A 22,500-nucleotide genomic window follows, 5' to 3' on the forward strand; every position below is an offset into this window, starting at 1 on the left:
GGATCTTTAGATATAAGTAAGTTGAATATCTAATGTAATATAGGGAAGTCACATGAATTTAAATCAAAATCCCAGAATTCAGGCAATTTGACTAGAGCTCATTAACTCCTTCAAAACACAATGTCTGGAATGCCAACTAGGACACAGAGGCCATGGAGGATCAAAGCTGTGTTTCTGTGCTTTGCCTTCCCTTACCCCTTCCTTCCCCTCAAAGGCTATAGAAAGTGCAAGCTTGAGTCCTCTCCAAACACAACCAATACATTCAAAAGTTAGAAACAATAATGTTACCTCTCCTTCGCCCATATGTCCTTGCTGCATGTCAAATGAGAAGAAAAACAAAACAAAACAAAACAAAAAACAAACAAAACAAAACAAAACAAAAAAACAAAAAAACAACCTTTCAAACATTGTCAAAAGAATCAACTGAGATTTCATCTATCAGCTTTTGAAACAAAATTTGGCTATATTCTTCATGTCCTGGTTAATGTTTCCAAAACAAGGAACTGAATGGTGAGAAGTCAACTGAATGCATTTTTTAAAAGTTCTTCAAAGACATTGTAAATCTTTACTGAATCTTACTTGTTTTAAGGGAAACTTTTGGCTGTAGTTGTCACCCAAAGTCCAAACCATTATAAAACTGAAACAGCATGTAACAAGATTTAAACCAACTAGTATATTAATCATATTTTTTCAGATTTTCCTGTTCACTAGCAATTTAGTAGATATACTGGTATTTAATTCATATCTTTTCACCACTGCAGGATAAACAACATTTTTACAGTATTTCTCAGTTCATTCCTAATAAAAAAATCATAACAAATGAATATTTAGGCAATTTAAAGCTTCTTTTTAACCAACAATTTTTTGTGACCCTAATCAAATCTTCTACCAAACCCAAATGCTGAAAAGTAAAAGGCTGGGCATTATATCACCAGGTAGGCTATAGCCAAGGGGAAAGGAAAAGGGAATCATTGAATATCCAGGAAACAAGAGCACAAACCTTAAATCAGGAAATTTTGGAGAAACAAACAAATTGGCACTTAAAGCCCTGACAGTCAAAGGCCTCAATTCTGTACAACAAACTTTTTGTAAATGTCCTATCTTGCTAGCACTATGGATAACAGCACAAGGGCCTGTCCTCAAAGGACTGGCGACTTTATGTGTCACAGGCCACATAAGCCAACACAAGGATAATGTACCATGCCTGCTGCTACACAGTTCTCCCCTCATCCCTGGTTTCTGTCCTAAGCTTTGGTTATCAGGTGTCCACTTCAGTCCAAAAATACTAAACAGGAAATTCCAGAAATAAACAACTCATAAGTTTTAAATTGCACCATCTGAGTACCATGATGAAATATGGAACCTTCCCATCCATCCCGCCTGGGATGTGAATCGTCCCTTCACCCAGAGAATTCAAGCTGTTCATGCTACCTGCCTGTTTGTCACTTTTGAGATGTATTTTCAGAGACAGAGATCACATTCACAAAACATTTATTACAGTATATGTTATAGCAGCTCTGCTTTTATTATTGGTTATTGCTAATCTCTTAACTATGCTCAATCTGTACATTAAATTTTATCATATATTTGTGTGTGTATATATACATCTCTCTAAATATGTATATTTATGTATTTAACCTTAGTATATGTAGGGTTCAATACTATCCTTGGCTTCAGTCATCTACGGGGTCTTGGAACACAGTCCTTAGTTAACTCTCCTAGTTATATGGTAGGAGTGACAGGACAGAAGAGAAGCGACAAATCTGATTAGCTGGCATCTGATTAGTCCTTCAGGAAAAAAAAAATCAGAGGAATAGCACCTGAGGCCTGGCAGGGCCATAGGCGGGTTGCTGTAAAGTTCAGGGATAGTAAACCAGAACAGAAGCCTATGGCTTGGCTAGGGATAGGGACGAGGTTTAACAGGACGGTGGGATAGGTTTTTGAGTTAGAAGGTATAGCACCTTTTAGAAGTCACATTACAAAATGGTCAGGGTCTTCATTCTTCGCCTTCTAAGTAAGTATAAGTTCTAAGTATGTATAACTTAGAAGCATTACAGGAGTTATTTTCCAAAATGAAATTACATCTCATATCAAAATACACTTCTACCATTACTAGATAAAACAGGATTTTACCAAAGTACCTGACTAAGCAGACTAAAAACAAAATAAAGCCTTCCTTGAGGAAAACTTCATAGGTTTTAAGTTTAAGAGGAATAGGTATTTTCCAACTTACCAGACAGAGGTTGGAAAGACAAATAGTATCACAAAAGCAGATGCCTGCTTAAGAGCCTCCATTTACACAACTGTTTTGAAGACAAGGGAACTTGGGAAAACAATGATTTGAAGATCTTGGTTGGTTCTGTCTATCTTAAAAAGAAGATTCATGCTGCTTGGATTTCTGAGACAGAGATACTTGAAAAGAGTAGGATTTTAAAAGCTACAAAACTAACGTGAAAATGCTCATAGCTTCTATTTACTAATGTCATTTCAGGAACAGTTAAAAATAAAACATCTCAAAATCTTCAAATGTATACTTTCAAAATTCGATAATGTTATACAAAATTAAGCTGATTAATATAGAGGAATTCATGGTTAGATTCTAAGACCAAATATCTGAAAACTATGCAGACACTGTCCTATATAACAGGAAAAATCAACTACAGGTGTACATCCTTGCAAACTACAAAAACTGCCCAGTCAAATAGATGAATTAATTAATAAAGCTGGGGGAGGGAATGACATTCTGGAACACACAAAATAAGAATGTGTAAATTTTTATTTCCAGTTATTATAATAGTTTATAAATTATTTTGACATACAATAAAGGAAAACCATAAATTCAGTGACTCTTCCATGAAGTGAACACATCTATATACCCAGAACAGAATGCTAAATGGTGCCAATTTACTCCATGTATAAAAGATGTACTAAGTACCCTCTTCTTATTTATTTCAAATTATATTTGAAGCAAACTTTTTGGTGAAATACACTGAAACAGATTCCCATCACTTTCCTGAGAAAAATGTCAGGAAGATGTCTAAGCTCATGACCATAAAGTGTTGCTTGCTATCTGATGTTTTGCAAGCATCTGAGGAAGTAGCAAGGAACAAAATGGCTTTAATTATGTTCAAAGAAATCTGTTTTAGGAAAGTTCTAAACTTAGCTGAAATAAACTCTGCTCAGAATTTTCCTTTAACTATTTAAGAATAAACTATTTAAAGATTTGAAAAATGCACGTGTAAACACCACTAAATAAAAATCTCCCATTCCCCATCTGAGTTAAAATGAATGCTATACATATGTGTAGCTACCTTTATTTTTATTACTTAGCTTTGATTTATAAAGTCCTCAATAATTTACATTCAGAATTAATAGGAGTCCAGAATGTTAAAATGGGTTTTAAGCATTATGGTGATAATTTTTTTTTAATTTCCAGTTGCATGTTATTAGATGTATTAGTAAATATTTTATTTCTATAATGTCTTTACAGGACTGCTTATACATGTTTTTCTTCTTATTAGCCCTGTGCTCATCATGAAATTCCCCTTACTAAAATATTCCATTAATCTACAGTGCTTGATTTGCCAAGAAGGTACAGAAAGACTGTCCAGGACTTTTCCTTCTCCCTCCACATATATACATATTTCATTGTAAAAATAAAATATTATGTATCTCTTCAAAAGTATCTTTTTCTCATTTGCTGTAACAATGGATAAGTGTCCATAATATGATACATTCATAAAGAGAAAGCATCTAGTATGCAACCATATTAAAATGTGGCACATGCTCATGGGCTGATGCGGAAGCTAAGATCTAGTTTGCATGCAGTGTCTAAGTGTGTATTATATGATCCTTGTGTAAACTTAAAAGTAAAAATATAGAGAGATGTTAAAATATGTATTAGCCTTTTTTTCCAAAACAACCACAAGATCCTGAAAAAGAGAAAAACTAGAATAGGAAAAGAAAGAAGGCCTTTGCTTCTTGTTCCATCTACTTCTGTACTACCTGAATTCATGACTACTGTGTATGTGGCATTGCTCTATTGGCTGATGGGCCATTTCTGGTTTTCTTCTTGGTAGTTAGTATCCGCATTAAAGACAAACAAATGTTACTAAAGAAACACTCCCTTTCCTACATGACAGCCATAATTCTGGAAGGAAGAAGACTTAGGCCAGGAAAGATAAAATATTAGTAAGTTTCAGCAGGCAGTGCAGAGCGGAGCCTCTTCAGGCTCCTGGTCTACCTCAGGCTTCCCACTGCTTCCCCTGTGGCTTCCCTCTTGCTGAGAAGGAAGCAGGCACTCTACTGGGGGAAAATAAAAAGGGTGGTGGCTCAGATGGAAAGAACTGACTTTTCTGCAGGAAAATGTGGGGGAACCGGACATGGTGAGGAGCTTCTGTAGTCCCAGCTACTCAGGACTGAAGTAGGAGACTCAATTGAACCCAGGAGTGAGCAACACAAAGAAAACTTGACTCAAAAAAAAAAAAAAAAAAAAACTGGGGAAAATTAGCCAAATCAGTAAATCTTAAAATTACAGGCTCAAACTAAAAGTTGCAAATCTGGGAACAAAAGAATAAAGATGGTGGAACCAGAAAGCTTGACCCCATCGCTGCAGGAGGCAGGAGGATGGCTCAAGAATGACACAAAGAGGCCAATAGTCATTCAAATTACCTTTTTAATCAACCTCAAATTTATCAGACTCACTAATTTTTAATCCACATATTTGCTTACTAGTTACAATTCCCAATGTCAAGCTGACTTGAGCTTTTATTAGCTTGTAGGTACAACAACATTCAAAGAACATTCATAAGCTATGGTAAAGATATGCATTATTAATTTGTAAAGAGTTGCCCAAGAGAAGGGCAACTCTAGTTTCTGCATACCTCTAATTCTCAGTTTATTAGAAAGAAAAAGGAACAAATGAGAGACCAGGGGAAGATATCACATGCTTATGTGATGGACAGTCACATGCTTAGTAAGTAATCTCCCCCTTTTTCAAAAACAACTCAAATGTGTCATTCTTAGTTTAATCTTCAAGAGTTCCTCTGGGCTTTTCATTACTATTCTAAACGAACAACTGTAGAGGACATGAGTTTACAATGTTCCCACATCACCTTTTTCATGAAAGGATAGTTAACCAGGCCCCGTATTCTAGCCACCAGAACCATATCAGACATTTCAGTGACTATCATCCACAGTGCTCCTGGGTAAATGATACCCTCCTTTTTAATAGATTTCTGCCCCTACCCCAAGCAGACATCTTCCCTCCTTCCATTCCAAACAACTATAGCTAAGGAGATGTTGTTCTATGCTGGCCTTTAAAAACTGTCTTACTAATCTCCTTCACTGGAACAAACAAATATTTAGTTGATGCTTCTAAATGAACAGACAGCCTTAGAAGAAAGGAATATATAGATAAATCTGTTAAAAAACTAACATTTTCCTGTTGTTCTATAATTTTGGGGGGCCATAGGTTCATTTTTGAAGAAGCTAATCCTAAGGGCTGAAGAAGTGAAACAGGAGATGGGAAAAATAAGCATTTTAAAAAGAGAGCAATGCACAGCACTTTTATACAGAGGTGGTGACAACTGCATAGTCTCCTTAAGTTTAAAAAAAAATTAATCTTTCACCTAACATCTACCGCAGAGCTTAACCAAGCTGTGCCATGAGAAAATGGATATGCTCACTGCATTCCTATGACATAAAATGTACTGTCAAAGGCATCAGCTAATGGGCTGAATTCTGTCCCCCGACCCACTCACAAAATTCAAAGTTGAAGTCCTAGCCTCCAGGGCCTCAGGACGTGACTGCACTTGGAGATAGGGTATTTAAGGGCTGAAGTTAAATGAGGTCATTGGGGTGGGCCCTAATCCAATATCAATATCTCTTCTAAGAAGAGACGGACACAGACAAGCACAGAGGGAAGAGCACGTGAACACACAGCCTAAAAGCCAGGGAGAGCTGTTCAGAAGAAATCACCCTGAGAATACACCCAGCCTCCAGGATGAGGGAAATCTGTTCTCTAAGGCACACCACACTGCAGTACTTGTTGTGGCAGCTCTAGCAAAATAAAACAGTATCCAAAAAGTGGAAACAAAGTTGAGTTTTTTAAAATACATTCGAAATCTAAGAATTTTCCCCCAAGATCCCCTGACCTCCCTGAAAAAAAAAAAAAAAAAAAAAAACTCTATAACTAATCTCACACAGCAACAAGTTGAATAATTTTCTGAAATGAACTCTGCAATATTCTTAGCAGAGTTTTTTTTTTTAAATCATTATTTGTTGAATTATATTGGCAATGATTCTTAAAAGTCATAAGTGACATATGAAGGTCACCGGGTAGCATGAAAGCTGATGAGGAGCAGGGCCAAATAATAAGAAGTAATTTGATCCGTGGATGAGTAAGCTCCTTTTATCTGTGTACAGGCAAATGTCAAGGTTATTCCAATATAAACTGCCAAAACTTGTGGAAGGCTCTTTTTTCTCCTTTATTTATTTAGAACTTAAACCCCATTTCTTCCTCAAAAGCTTTGAGATTGCTTGAAAATTTCAAAACAAGTTGGATAATAAAATCATAGTGGAAATTCAAATGTTTGTGTTACAATGTTCACCTGAAAAAGAAGCTAACAACAGCTCTAACTACTTTCATCCAAACCAAACAAGAAATGCCTCTAGGCTCAGATACCTGGAAAGAGAGCTCTGAAAGTCACAGCTGAACAGTACAGAGGCCAGGCCACCACCTCTACAGGCCTCTTACAGCCCGAACAGACTGGCTACAGCAGACAAGGACAGACAGGTCCCTAGAGTTCCCTTCTATAACTGCAATTTGACACCATGTATTAAGCATTTATTTTCAGCTCTAATAAAAGGTTCCATGGCCATAAGATATGGAGGGACTGCATTGGGACGTCGAACCAAGTTTTAGGTCATCCATTTCAGTAGTAGACACAGAAAGCATGTTTAATAGTGGACAGTTTTTTAAAAAATCCTCTTAATGCATTGTTTTGTAATTTTTCCTTTTCTAAATATTTAGCACTAAAATTTATGACCAAAAAAATCACTATAATTATTTTAGTTTGATTACTGTGTGCCAGGTGTCATGTGAAATGATTATATGCATTTATAATTGTCACCACAACCTCAGGAGGTGGCAGGTATCTGTAATTCTTGAGTTTATCTTCATTAAGCACAATTCATGACATGAGATTTTTAATATAGCTACCCAAAACCTGAGATACAGCAAGAACAAAGCTAGTAAGAAATATACAGGAATGAAATGAAATTACCTTTATAGATGATTTCTATAAGTGATCTGCTCTAGAGGATGTTTTATGAATTTGAGTAGAGAACAGACAATGCCCACATCTAAATGAAGGTGAATAAGGGCTGGTCTCAATGCCTCCTTCCCAGCCTAGATTCAATTTCATGATTTTTTTTTTTTTAACTGGGGACTGAAATCAGGGCATCAACCACTGAGCCACATCCCCAGCTCTATTTTATATTTTATTTAGAGACAGGGTCTCACTGAGTTGCTTAGTGCCTCACCATTACTGAGGCTGGCTTTGAACTCTCTATTCTCCTGTCTCGGCCTCCCGAGCCACTGGGATTACAGGCATGCACCACCTCATCTGTCCAATTTCATGATTTTTAAGCAATATTCTGCTATAATCTGGACTTTTCTACTGTAGAGAGAATGGGTCTATTACCAGCATCCAACCTACCTGGAATGTTTTTCTTCCTTATAAATGAATATACTGGCAGCTGATCCTAGCTGGCTGGTCACTAAAACCTAACACTTGATCACATTTGTTACAATCAAGGCCAGAGGTCAAGGCAAGACCTTGCACTGCTGCTCCTGGCTTGAGGAGCCAGGAAGGTTCCCCTTGTTGACATCTCTTTTGGTTCTTCTTTTATTTCATGTCTCTTGGTTTGAGTCAATGCTAACCTCAGCCAACACACCTTTATAATAACCAAAACTTCCATATAAGCAGCAGTAAAAACCAACCATTCTAGAGTTTATGAAGCAGTAAAATTTCAAAACATAAATGTTGGAGGGGTGGTTTCCTTTGCCAAATAAGGGTCATTAAAACTAACCTATTCATAAAGAAAGGCTATTAATGGAGAAAAAAGGAGAGGCAACTTCATAATCATAGAGGATTTTTTTAATTAAATGAATTTTGCTTTAAAGAAAAACCCACTAGAGAGTTCTTATCACCTCAACAAAGATGCAGCCTGAAGGCAACTGATCCAACTGAATAACCTCCTGAGGGGAATGGGACACAGAAGCTTTGATCCCGTTGCCTGAGAACACACGCCACATGGTGGGTCCCTGAACTTCCCAGAACCTGGACCTGAGCAGGAACTAGTTCCCAGGAAAAGCTAAACCTGCTTCAGGGCAGGTACATCCTCTTTATCCTGATGATACTGTCACCCCTGGGTTTGGATTTGGGACTATACACTTTTATGCTAGAATATTATACCATGGGATTATTATTATATATTACTATTATCTTTATTTATGCTGGAATCCTAAGGCATTGCTTTCTGTTGTAACTATTATTATGATGATATTATTTCTCGCACTATAGCATGAAGAGACCAAAGTCTGAGACCAAACTCTCATCAATCAAATCTCCTTCCAACATTTTCTGGCTCGACAAGCCTATAACTCACAGCACACAGACTTTACACACTAACCAAAAGGAGATGCACTCACAAAACTAATTTTCAATTCACCACATACCATAGACAAGGTTTTGTTGTTGTTGTTGTTTTGATTTGTTTTGTTTTGTTTTCTGGTTGTTGATTGGGAAATAATGAGAACACAGCTATTTGGTCGAGAATACTTCTTAGAAACTGTAGGACTTAAAATGAACTTTGGCCAAGAAGGAGAGATTATCAACACAGCAACAGTAAATGAGAAGAAAAGAAATCAGCAAGACCTGTGCATTCTACTCAGCTATTCTAAACACTAAAAAACAGACACTTTGCAATTCTTTAATTCTGTGAGGAGATGCCCTTCTCTGTAAAGCTCAACTTGCTTCTACACACGTACTCATTAGCACAGAAGTAAAATTTAGAACAGGTAATGAGAGAATCTACAGAAGGTACTGTAAAAGCCAACAAACTTCATTTTCCCTGATCTCCTTTGGCAGCAGTGAATGACCTTGTCTTTCCCAATGTCAAGCACTGTGGTCTCGGGCTGCCTCTATCTGGTTTTAGATCTCTGATTATCCTCTTTTTTCTGGCACAGTTTTCCATTGACACAGAAATGGCTTTTATGTTGACATTTCAAAGGTCACTCTTCAGAAGGTAATGTTCAATAAAGCTGGTCTTTATCTATCATGTGGAATTCTCATTTACTGTTAGCAATTTCAAGACAGGGAATCAGCACCCAAGTTTTCTTAAAAAAAAAAAAATCCTGCCCAATTTTGAGGGGAAAGAATTATTTTAAAATAGCTTATTAGTAGCAACTTTCAACTATCATTGCAGAACAATTAATGTCATTTTCTCTATTAATCGAAGTACAATTTCTTTATTAATTGTATTTTCTCCCCTAGTACTGACTTCTGCTTTGTGAACTTCACTGTGGTAAATCAATTATCACTTACCATTAATAAGCAGAGAGCTATCGGATCCTGGGTATGAATAGTTTAGACGACCTGAAGGTAAAAGAAGGCCGTTACTAAATTTATTTTTTTTCATTGATGGTTTAAACTCATTCAATAACAGAGCTGAACTGATTGCTTTTAATAGGCAAAGTATTTAAAAATCTGTATTACAAGACCAAACTTTGTGGTGCTACAGAAAACAATGAATCAACATGTTCCCCAAAATTCAAAAAGAGAAAGTTTGGAGGAGACAAAATACAATATCCCTCATGTTTAACAACTAAGTCATTCCAATTTCCAAATCCCCACCCAAAGTAATTTTCTTTATACCATTGTGTTGTAACTCCAACTTATAATAGCAATCTTCACATTTTTTCATTTGTGCAGTTTTTTGTTACTTTTTACAAATATCTAATTAGCAATAATATTTTCCTATGTGGCCCATAACAAAAGTGCTTGCTGATGCCTGAATGTACAGACAAGCTTAAATTCAGACTTTGGTCAATACATACTAAAGACTGTCTAATGGCACTTACACATAGTAAGAAATAACGAAAGTCCCTAACATTATACCCAAGAATAATAGGCTCTTACTAAATCCTGACATTCCTCTGAATTTTGCAGTAGTTCAAAAATGTTTAACCTAAAATGATCATCCAAGGTGCCCCTCCTTAATGAATTTATAGACATACTAAAAATGTTGGATAAGCTGTCTTCAAAAATCATAGCCATAATAAATGGGGGAAAGGCAATGGATCTTTTCTATCCTGAAGGAATGACATTTATGTTTTGGAAGAGCTTTTACATGTAACTTGAAGAACCTAGACCACAGCTTCTCAAGAGTGCATACTACATACACTAGAAGATATAAAATAAAATCACTATGGTATATTTTAAGTTTCCATAGCCCACATGCCCACCCACACCCATTTAGAAGAAGGGTGATGAGCCCTCAGCAAGACTTGCTAGGAAATGGACAGAAAACCTTGGTGGGTCACTCTCTGCCATGGTCCAGCACTCTATGAATCAGGAATAGTGTGCAAATTTAAAATTGACTCAGAACTACCAACACTCCTTTAGTACTGACCTCTCAGACCTCTCAGAACTGTGACTTTCAAGGCTCTGAAAAGTGGATAAAGAGGTTGTCTCAAGCCCTGAGCCTGGAGTGAGACTTTTCCTAGCTTGCTGAATACTCAGGACCCGAGCAAGTGTGCAGCCACATAATAATAGTTTTTCTGGAAGGAACTTTAGACCTTCCCTGTTTTAGAATCCCGTGTCTCTGAAACGGTCTCCCCGTTAATGAACTCCTGCCATGAGAAGAGAAAACTGTTCTTTACAGCCAGCAGCTTTAATCAATCCAAACCCAAAGCCTGGAGTCTATAATGAAAAATCAGAACTCAGTTTAAACCAAATAAAATGGCATTCTAAAGTTAAATTGTTCCACTTAAAATTTCAGCTTATTCCTACTTGGGGAGTGACAGCAGGTATGGAGATAAGAGCAAAGAAGGTAAAAATTAATTTCTACATTTCAATTTGTTTCTACAAACTGGCTTCATTCATTAATGGTAACGTACAGTCAAGTATCCAAATCTAGTAAACTCCATTACAATTGTTTTAACTAGCCTGGATCTTGTTACTTGTCACAAATATATATTTTTTAAAGTATATACTTCAGATGCTAAGCACAGGAACATGACTTGAACTGTTAAAAACTTCAGGGGGCGAAGCCCAGTTTCTGAATCACCTAACTCCAAGTAGCAGCCAACCAGCTGGGATGGAATGCATGTATGACCAGGGTAGCTGTAGAATACTCCAGTAAACGCACTAACAAGGAGCTATCACAGACCACCTTCATGTGTTATAAAACATGCTTAAAAGATGATTTATTCAATACAGAAATAAAAATATTTAAGTATATTAATTGAAATTGAGGATTAATATAATCCTTAGATTATTATTCTAAGGAGATGTTCTAACTTTTTTAATGCTTTCAGTACAATTGAAGTCATGGCTGTTCTATATGAACCAAATGTTTCTTATTTGATACTAAAGAAGGAGAAAAACAATAACAATGAGAATGCAAAAGACAAATTACCAAACTGGCTGGCCCAGTTGAACCAAGGAAGTTCTACCTCATCAGAAACTCATCTTTTGGGGTATCTTTTACTTAGAAGATGCCCTTAACTCAGTAGAGAGTTTGCCGCACTGCACAGTTCCTAAAGACACAGACCCTCACTCCAAGCATAGGTGACCTTGGACACCTTTTCTGCTCTTAGCCTTTCTGAATATAGTAATTCTACCCCTCACCTAGACACACACACACACACACACACACACACACACACATACACAAAGACAAAAAAAAAAAATCACTGACAGAACTCTGCTGAACTCAGAAAAAGATACTTTTGATTTTTTTGACCTGATCTTGTAATATGATTCTTGTCAAGCTAGATTCTATTTTGGTCTCCAAGTAGCAAGTACACTCATGACATTTCCTTAAACAGCCAGTTATTCTTTCTACTTTGATTTTAAGATTCAAGCAGTGACATTTAGAAGATTTTCTGGGGAACATTCACAATGCTTCCCCAACCTGTCTGCCCTACTCTTCTGTAAATTCTTTCCACAACTAAACTATCCAGAGTCACTTACAGTTAAGAATAGAGCTCCTCCCGTCCCTCCTGGGAGTCCCCAAGGCGGCCTTGGCGAGTGCCCCGGGGACTCCTTGCACAGCCTGTTTCACTTCCGCTCTAATATCCCTCCGCCCTTCCAGTGCCATCACAGTGACAGCACCCAGGGCTTCACATGCTACCTTCCCACCAAGGGGTGGCTCTGGTTGAGGCATATTTCTTTTAGTCCATCTATCTAAAGACCTGATTTTTTTAAGAGTAGTTTTAGTTTCACAGCAAAACTATGAGGAAGGTACACAGATTTCCTACACCCGCTGCCTCCCGCGTGCAGAGCCTCCCAATGATAGACATCGCACACCAGAGTGGCACATTGTCACACCATGAACCTCCACTTGGCTATCCCGGAGGTCACAGTTGACACGAGGTCCATGTTGGCACTGTGCAGTCCGCAGGTCTGATCGGCGTACAGTGCCACATGTCCAGCATCAGTCACCCCGCGAAGCAGCTTCACGGCCCTAGAAGTTCTCAGGACGCCAGCCACTTAATCATTCTTCCCTAGATCTTTTGGCTGGATCCACAGTTTTGCCCTTTCCAGAATGTCACGGAGTTGAAATCACAGAATAAAAGCCTTTCACTGAGTAGCAAGCATTTAAATTTCCTCTCTGTCTTTTGGGGGCTTGATAGCTCATTTCTTTTTAGCGCTGAGTAACAAGTATTCGATTGTCTGTATGGACCATAGTTTATTTATCCATTCACCTACTGAAGGATTCTCAGTTGCTTCCAAGTTTTAGCAATTATAAATAAGCTGCCATAAACATCAATGTGCAGGGTTCTGAGATAGTTTTCTGAAGAGTTTTTTTGATTTTTGCTTCAGATTTACCTTCTTTAGAAGACCCTTCCCAAAACGAAGCCTCTTTTTAAATTAACTTGCCAAATTGTAGGCAATCATTTCGGCATCTGGCTGCCTCTCATCTCTTTTACATAATCACCATCCCTCTCCCAGCCCTTAGGAACTAGAGCTCTTCAAATTCAGCAACCTGAGCCTTCTGCACAAGCCCCAGGCTAGCTCATTCCACTGAACCCTAAACACCAGAATCGCACAAGGAAAACAAAAATAACTGAGATACCTGAATGTGAACAGAACCTAGTGCCTGTGGTTTCATTTGGCTAGTTTGTGATAACTCACCTATCTACAAACAGAACCCAGGTTTGAGTACATTTGTAATTTAATTTTGAAGGGAGAAAGAAGGCACTAGGATTTGCAAGTGACTCTTAACTCTATTTGATGAGTAAAACTCAACCTTCAAAGGCTCTTGGTATTGATTGTGTTACAAATATAAAAAAACACTGCCTGATCAGCACTACTTCTCTTAAGGGCTATTATGACAAGAAAAGTAGTAGTCTCTGGAGGCCAGCTGTGGCATTTGGAGCCAGATGCCTTGCATACATCATGCAGAAGGCGTAGGCTATATTTGGTGACATGACTCAACCCAGCCCAATACAGGCAACTGATCATGTGACTCTGAGGAACCACACCACCAAATTCTACAGCCTAGAAAAGACCCATACACCAACTAGACAATTCTACAGTAGGCATCGATGAGCGTCTGTGAGTTGGAAAGAACCAATATTTACTAAACAGACTGACAGAGAACAGGTGGGGTGAGGAGTGCTCACAAGAACAGTATGTACTATCATATTCTTTTAAGACTCCCAGCAACCTCATCAAAGAGATGAAAGAAGGACAGACTAGAAGCAATTACTTGATTATGTGAGCAATGTATGTATGCATTACTTTCTAATTAGGTAAAACCTATTTCCTAAAGAGGAACACATATTATTGCTAGTAAGGATTCATGAGGGAAAGATAAAATAAATACTTCCATTTCAAACAAGAGCTGAAAAACACTTAAGTGTTCCTCAGGGCTACTAGGTGTCATGCTATGATCTTCTCTTTGTCAGAGGCATGCCAGCATTGTTGGTGACACGGCACCAACCAAAGAACCATAATAAGGAATGACTCTGCAAGGCTGTCCAAAACATACCTTTAGTCTCATAGACTGACAAGGAGCATGGAATCCTAAGTTATTTTTTTTTTGATTGCCTCAAGCTATAAAAATTTAGTTCAAAGAAAAAGGAGGGGAGGAGTTTTCAGAGAACACCATTAAGGACTTTTAACTACACACATATATATTCACATACAAACATCTGTAGCAATTGTTTAACTAGAGGTGCTACTCCTGCCTCTGTTATTGCTAATTTTATTTAGTTCACATCTAAGTAAATCAAAGTTATGCTGGCACAAATGTTTGTTTGTTTTTGCGGGGGTCAGGTGCTGGGATTGAACGCAGAGGCACTGTACCACTGAGCCACATCTCCAGCCCATTTTATCTCATTTAAAAAAAAATATTTTTAGTTGTAGCTGGACACAATATCTTTATTTTATTTATTTATCATTATGTGGTGCTGATAATCGAACCCAGTGCCTTACGCATGCTGGGCAAGCACTCTACCACTGAGCCACAACCCCAGCCCCTTATTTTTAATTTTAGGTCAGGGTCTCACTAAGTTGCTTAGGGTTTCACCAATTTGCTGAGGCGGCCCTCAAACTTGGCAATCCTCATGCCTCAACCTCCTGAGTCGCTAGGATTACAGGTGTGTACCATCACACCCAGACACACATGTTTTTTTAAAGAAAACACTCCACCTACCTCTTCTACATCTGCGGTTTTTACCCACACTGCCTGACATTTGCAGCAAGATGGCGCTGTGGGGATCTGGACAACACATGACAGATCACTGGATGCAAACACCAACTTTACATAAATGCAGAACCAATATTAATAGGAACTAACAAAACTTATTCAATATGTTTTGTAACTTCATGCTATGAAGATAATTTTTAGTAATTTACTCTATCAATGTAAAAATAATTTCCCAAATCAAAATCGCAAGTTTATTGTATCCCTGATCTGTCTGTGCTCCAACCAACTTCCCATAAAGGCATTTCTATGCAAAATTACAAAGGCAGAACTGGTTGGGACTGACACCAACTGGAGAGTCTTGTTTCTTCCCAAAGAGCCATTTAAAATTCATTAAACGCACACACACACACAGTTTAGGCCAAACAAAAGCCCTCTCTGACATGAATCTGGCTTTCAGTTTCAAAGCCAGAGCTTATAAAAATCCTTGAATTCATGCCCTTTCCTGTCTCTGCACACTGCCATTTCCCCTCTCACATCAGGCATCCAGCCATTCAGAACTCCTGGTTCATAACTTCTACTTGTAGGTTACTCTCTCTCTTCAGCACCCTCCTCTGCCTGCCTCCAATGTGTCAACCCAAGCCTCTTGTCCAGACAATTCCTTAGGTTCACATCCTATGGGAAGTCCTCCCTGCCCCAAGCCACCCCATGCTCCGGCTCAGATAAGCCCCAGTGCTCCATGAAGAATCCTGACACTTTTCATACTGTACCTAAGTTATCCATTTTAAGCTACCTCTTGCTCTAAGGCAACAAAATCTTTGAGGATGGATTTTGAGTTTTGCATCCTGAGCAAGAAAAGAGAAAAGTGCTCAATAAAATATTGTCAAATGAATTAATGAATATATGAGTGAATGAAACAAAGTCAGCAACTGGTGGTCTCTCTGCCTTGAAAGACACAGTGGGAAAGGCAGAATCAAACCTATCTCATCTTGTCACCTGTGTCAAATACTTAGCTTTATTGAATCTCAGGAAAACAGAGGTTCATATTTCTATTTACTTCACATAGCTGTTGTGAAACAATCCTGAGATAATTTTTTGCAGAATAGCAAGAAAAGTTTCCAGGATACAATAGGTGCCTAAATAATATTAATTTCTTTCCCCTCCCTAACTATGATCCAGAGAAAATCAATAACTTTCCATTTGTGAGAGAAAGGAGATGGAGGGTTCCTCTTGGCTAGTCAGTCCCAAACTGGAACCTTGGCGAAGGAAAGGAAAATATGGGAATCTTTCAGTTCCAGAGAAATGAAAAGTTTGCTAGTGTCCTTGGTTACAAACAGGGATACAATTCTTCTCCAGGAAATTAAAAAAAAAAAAAAAAAAGGAAGAAAAACCTAACTCCTTACTTTTATCATAGCCAAACTAGCAAGTAGCCAGAGAATTTTTAGGAAAGGAGAATTTTGACAATTCAACTTAAATTTTTTCCTATTAATTAAATCAAGGAGGGTTTCATTTTTGCACTAAGAACTCAAATTTAATTTTTAAATTGTAATAGGACAGTGAAAAACAGACTGTAATAGTGGCAAAAAATATATAGTGATCTACAATTAAAAGTGGATGGAATAAATTTCTATAGAGTAAGGAAGTTTTCATGTAAAGGAAAGATTGACAACAACTCAGGACAGGTGCAAAGTTGTAAGATCTAAAAGCATCTCAGAATTTCAGGCAGAAGGGAATGTCTCTAGAGAAGCCAGCAAGGAACTGACCCAATTAAGGAATTCAAAAGATTTCCTACTGCCAGGAAAGCCAACAGCGGAGAAGCAGGCAGGAGGCTATTTTTATCCTTGCCAGAGCCTTCTGACTCGGCTGCCACATTTAGAGGACAGAGCTACAAGATAACTTGCCTTAAGAGGATGTTATGATACCAGTGATTAATGGCAATTTTTAAAGCTCTACAAAACTAGGCATAATTTTGGTCCAAACAAAACTAGCCAAAGCCAGCTTTAAAAAAAAAAATGGATAATATAGTGAAAAAGAAAAGTAGAAATACAACCAATGGATAGCACAAAATTTGTAAATAATCCAGGGGAAAAAAAGTCAATGCAATAAGTTAAAGTTCTTCTAAGTTAGGTTGCAAAAACACTGACACATGTGTTTTCAGAAGCACATTTTAAAAGATCCACTGAATAAAGAATTGTAGAACTGCCTCTAAGGTAAAAAAGATTTTCCAAAAACGGCTCTCCCTACTGACATGAACACTTAAAAACGACAAACTTATGATAGCCCTTGGACCCCTGGCTAGGTGGCTGTGATTGAAACCTTTGGAGATGAGAGAGAACAGATTAAAAGAAATCTAATTAACATTGTTCTGACTGACCACAGATACTAAAGAAAAAAAGTAAGAGTGCTTTTCTTATTTATAATCATTATTTTATAAAATAGACCACTACCCCTGCATTGACAAGCAGATACCCATAAAACTGGTCAATGAGGGGCTGGGGTTGTGGCTCAGCGGTAAAGTGCTTGCCTAGTATGCGCAAGGCCCTAGGCTCGATCCTCAGCACCAGATATAAATAAATAAAATAAAAGTATTATGTCCAACTATGACTAAAAAATAAATATAAAAAAAACTGGTCAATGAAATCCAAATCCCTGAAAATAATTGACCAAGTCATTAGCTGGCTCTGCACACAGACCTATCATCAATCTAATCATGTATTTCATATAAGGTCTAAAGGCTTTTTGAAACTTAATGAAGATTGTACTTAAATTTCTTATCTAATCCAAGAACTCTCTTTGCTCTCTCTCTCTCTGAAGGCTCAGTCTCTATTTTTCTTATACACACTCAGGGTCTGAGTCTTCATTCTTAGCCTTCAAAATTAAATAACAAGCTATTCAAATATCTCTGCTAATTATTTGGAGAATAAGCTGCACGAGGCCGGGAACCTGTTTTTAGTGCCTGCTTGACATCAACAGCCCAACATACTCCCTGGAACAGAGCAGATGCTTGATGTATATTTGTTGTATGAATGGCCTCCGCCAGCCTTGAACTTTGTAGATATTCCCAAAGTGGAATGGGGTTTGGGGGTTGGGAGGGAGAGCAGTGTATCTGAATCACTCAGGGAAGACACATGCTTAAGTCCCATGACAGACCCAGTGAATCAGAATCAGGGCAGAGAGTAAGCTAGCTTGGAAAAGTTGCCTCAGTGAGTCTATACTGACCTCCTCTCTTCAATATATAAAGCCATCAAATATGAGATCCAAATCTTTTATTACAGATCATCATGATAAAATACATAAATTCAGTCCTTAGACTCCTAAATTGAAATTAGGAAGTGTTAATGTCTTCCCTGTCAAAGTAAACAAGCCTGAAGTGTTTAAGTTTTCTAAAGTTTGTTTCCCCCTTAAAGGCTACAATAATCAATGCCTGAGCCACTGAATCAGGAACAAGAGGCCCTGTGTACCTGTCCCAACCTCTAGGTACTGGAAAGGGGAAGGACTTTATAGATCCTGTTTCATCTCACTGAGCTTTGATGGTTTTCAACTATAAAATAAAACTTAAATTAAAAGTTACTGTACAGATTCAGGTTAGGGATCATTCTCAAAGGACACTCAGTAAAAATCAGCAAAATGGTACCTAAAGTGCCCTGAAACTTGCACTGGTTGTTAACACCACCGTCCATATGGGAGGTCTACCTCAAAATCGAAAATGCTAAAGTGTCCTTCAACCTACCTGGTACACAGAATATGCTCCAATGTTTGTGGAGCTGGATTATAAGAAGAGGCTATAAGGTAAGATATTTTCAGTCAAATGGCTTAAAGAAGGTTTTAGTGGTCCCTGTCTTCCCCACTAGGAACAGCCTTGTTACATAATTCCAGGATATCCCTACACACATAGCTCTGCCTTAAAGGGCAAAAAGATGGCTCAGATATCAAAAATGATACTCCAACATGTTCTTTGGGGAAGATGACAATGTAGGATAGGGTGAGTGACTTCCTCAACATTCCTCCATTAAATTCCTTTTTTATGCTATGTTCTTTTTGATATTGAGGACCATTCTAACGACAGGAGTATAAAGTAGAATGGTCGAAGAAGATCTCTAGAACAGTATTTTGTAACCTTTGTAACTATTAAGACCTACGTTGAACAACAACATTTCATAGAGGCTCCCTCCAGGATAACAATGGAAGACCTCTACCCTCATCCCCAATCCAGCAAATAAACACAAAACAACTCAAACGTTAACGAAATAACCTTAGGAACAATATGAATTCACAACGCATTTAAATGTATTCTGCCTGCATTACATCAGCATCCTCGTGCTCTTAGAAGATAATCACACATACATAAGTGACATACCAATTATCTAACTAGAATGCTCAGTCACTAATGGGTTCACAGGCTCCATCAAACAATTTCTACAGCTGAAGAGACTCATGGTCCACAAATGGAGAATAGAAATGTTTCAAGAGGCCAAGCAGAAAATAACTGTTTCCTAAACAGTTTTTAGGCCTATCTCAAAAAGAAAAGATGTAGTCTAGAAGCAAAGCCTTCATTCAACTGATTCAGTTGGCTGGTTTGTGTTTAAACAAACGCTTTCCACAAGCTACTCAATATCAAACACTGCCACACGCAGACTTGCATGATAACATGTGCTACTCTGTCATGAAACTGTAAAAACATTGAATTTTGTAATGTAAGACTATATAGAACTGCCTACAGTAATTTAAAATTCATTGAGATCAACCCCTCTGATTACAGGTGAGAAAAGAAAAGTGACCAACCTCAGGCCACACAGCTGGTGATGGCATAGTCAGATTTGAACCCAATCCCAAATGTTTCTCTTTTGGTTTCTTAATACTTTAAGAAGTATATTATATGTTAACAACTTCTGATCATTACAATAAAGGGATCAAGCTGGCTGATTTAAATATCTCTATTTAGGCAACTATGGTAGATATTTATTATTTGGAATATTACAGCCAGTAGAAGTTAGATTTAAGTTCTTTATACTTCAATTAATCATGGCTGATCTTCAAACTAAGACTTGTGCTGTATTGTTGGGTTCCCAAGCACTAAAAAGGGCCCTCTAATTGGCTAACTCCTCCTTCTCTTTCCCAATGTATAGCAACTGGCATCTGCCCAACTGGATTCCAAAGAGATTATGGAACTGCTTTTCCTTCAGAGTTCCACTAATGTTCTTAATTGACTGGTTTCCAGGTAAAACCAGGGATAAAACAAAGCCTTGCTTTTGGATCTGAATGCACTGGTGTGGGAATGAATTCAGAACCAGCCAATTAGACAAAACAATGAAGCCAGAGGTAGCAGAGGATGGGCACTACAACAGCTTTTTCAAAGAGTAGTAACTAGTTTAAAATTAGTTAAAAAGTCTGATTTACACAAACTTTACTGCTGAGCAGCAACAAGTTCAATGTGGGTTTATTCTGAGGTTTTGGCTCCCCTCCCCCCTTCCTCTCCTTTTAAACTGTTAGAGGGAGAACAGAGGCAACATGAGGAAAAAAAGAAATTCACAGCCAGGCACAGATAGCTGATAAATTAATCAAGTGCATACAGCATTCAGGTAAAAATTCCATGCATATCATCAGGAAGCAATAATTTTTGAGGCACAAGTGTGAACTATTCCCTCTTCCTGTTGCTAAACTGCATGTGATGAGAACCTTGGATATTTTTATGACAGCTTTCCCTCCCCCAAAGTCACCCAATGACACAGTCCGGGATTACATAACAGGATCAAGGAAGGCCTCAAGACCTTCACCATGACAAAGGACTTATTAAGCAGATATTAGTATATGGGGCTGTTTCAATAGCTACCAGCAATTGAGAAAGCAAGAATTACCTCTCTACATGGTTTTATAAAAATTTAACAGAAATACATTAAGAAAAAAAGATAAGTGACACTATCAAAAGGTACACTATGCTCAAAATTAATCAGGTGTGTAGCACAAGCAACATGGATATCTAGAAATGTGGACCCGTTTTCTCTTAGATAAACTGCTGGAAGTCTGAAAGTCTTATTCCTTAAATTTTATTCAGATTTCACTTCTAAATGGAGACTATTACTATTTTTGTCTGTCCATCTGGTAAAATCCACCCATACATACACAATACGTAATGCAACAATGCAAGTCATTAAAGAAACGTATCTATTAATTTGCTACCTGATTATTACTTGCTTTCTGATTTGTTATCTCTGAAGTGTTTAGTTACCACATCTACTTTATTACTTTACCAGTCCCTACCCTGAATGTGTATCAAACTAAATTCAATCATAGCACACTGTTTCCCCCAGCTCCTCTCCACCCTCACCTCCTCACCCAGGTAAGAATCAGAGTTGCTTCACCAATTCAAAATAGGATTCCTCTGCTCAATATTCAAGATGAAAGTAAGGGACTGCCTAAGTAATTGTGGACTCACATCATGAATATGACAATTGCCTGTTTAATTTTCAGAACAAATAAAAACAAGGGTCAAATATCACAAATGTGAGGAGGGCAGATGGCAGAAGATCACTACTTTCGACTTTCAGGGCATGTTACGCAAGGACCAGGGCCCATGAGGGTTTGGCCAGAGTACAAGATGTGCTCAGCACGAACTGAGCTGGTTTCAGTTCAGAGGCACAGCAAGGAAGATCCCAGTCCAATTCGATGAGCAAATCAACGTTCACACATCACATTTTTTTCTCTCCCAGGCATTCCCTTTCCCTCCTCCCCTTAAAGAGAGGAGGGGGGGAGGGAAACAATAGCAACCCCAAATCTGGAAAAGCACAACACGCTGTTCAAAGTCCACACCTCGTAAACTCTGCCCACACAGGGCCCTGAGGAATCCAATAAATCCTGATCAAAAGTCAACGAGAAAGCAGGCAGCTGTTCAAGTTAGGGAAAGGCCCTGTACCAGCATCGACACAAAGCATCTTGCCCCACAAGCATGCCCTCTTCTTCCTCAGGACAGTTACCTCAACAGGAGAAAGCCCAGGTCCCATCCTACTTGCACAAGTAAAGGCAAAGGAGACTGTGTAGGATGTTCCATGTCCCTGGTCAGGAAAGGGAGGTTCAGAAGGAAAGGAAACCACTTCATGTCTAAACAGCCACACACCATGTTAACTATAGCCCAGTTTAAATTGTACACTTAGGTATGTACCCCTCCCCATGACCCAGGAGGCTTTTAGAAGGAAGGCAATTTTCCACTCTCTGGAGATCTCAGCCACTCCCCTACTCTACTGCTTTGAATTACTTGGTATCACCCAAAGAGAGCAAGAAAGAGCAGCAGTTCAGGAAGGATCTGGGCAGGCATGCAAAGCAGCTAGAGGGCTGAGCCTGGATCCTGAACACTCCTAACATATAAAGATCCCTGGATTTGCCAGAAGACATTTGATACCATATAACAGCAATTTATCTGGAAGGAGAAATCTGATTATGAATCCCAAGAAAATTGGCTGGTTTGCACTGCCCATTTCTTCCATAGATGTCTCTAAAGGAAAATGGCCATCTAACCCTGTAAAAAGGTTGGGGGTGGCTGGGGTACTGAGTTATCTGTTCTCA

The 22,500-nt window shown here is 38.2% G+C and overlaps 1 protein-coding gene across 5 annotated transcripts in view; it reads right to left on the bottom strand.

The window, feature by feature from the left end:
* Positions 1–22,500, bottom strand: part of CPEB4 (cytoplasmic polyadenylation element binding protein 4) — a 66,001-nt gene that overhangs the window by 16,000 nt on the left and 27,501 nt on the right. For 2 of the 5 annotated variants that reach the window (XM_081297809.1, XM_081297812.1), the window contains exons 3-4: positions 9,612–9,662; positions 289–312 (exon numbers count right to left, since the gene is read on the bottom strand). The exons of 2 other annotated variants lie outside the window; for them this stretch is intronic. In XM_081297809.1, coding sequence (XP_081153935.1) covers positions 289–312; positions 9,612–9,662 — 75 coding nt within the window. The remainder of the gene's footprint in view (positions 1–288; positions 313–9,611; positions 9,663–22,500) is intronic. One more of the 5 variants, XM_081297810.1, reaches the window with a different exon arrangement.

The sequence above is a fragment of the Spermophilus citellus genome (genome assembly GCF_964194105.1).
Source record: "Spermophilus citellus genome assembly, chromosome: 1".
Classification (NCBI taxonomy): domain Eukaryota; kingdom Metazoa; phylum Chordata; class Mammalia; order Rodentia; family Sciuridae; genus Spermophilus; species Spermophilus citellus.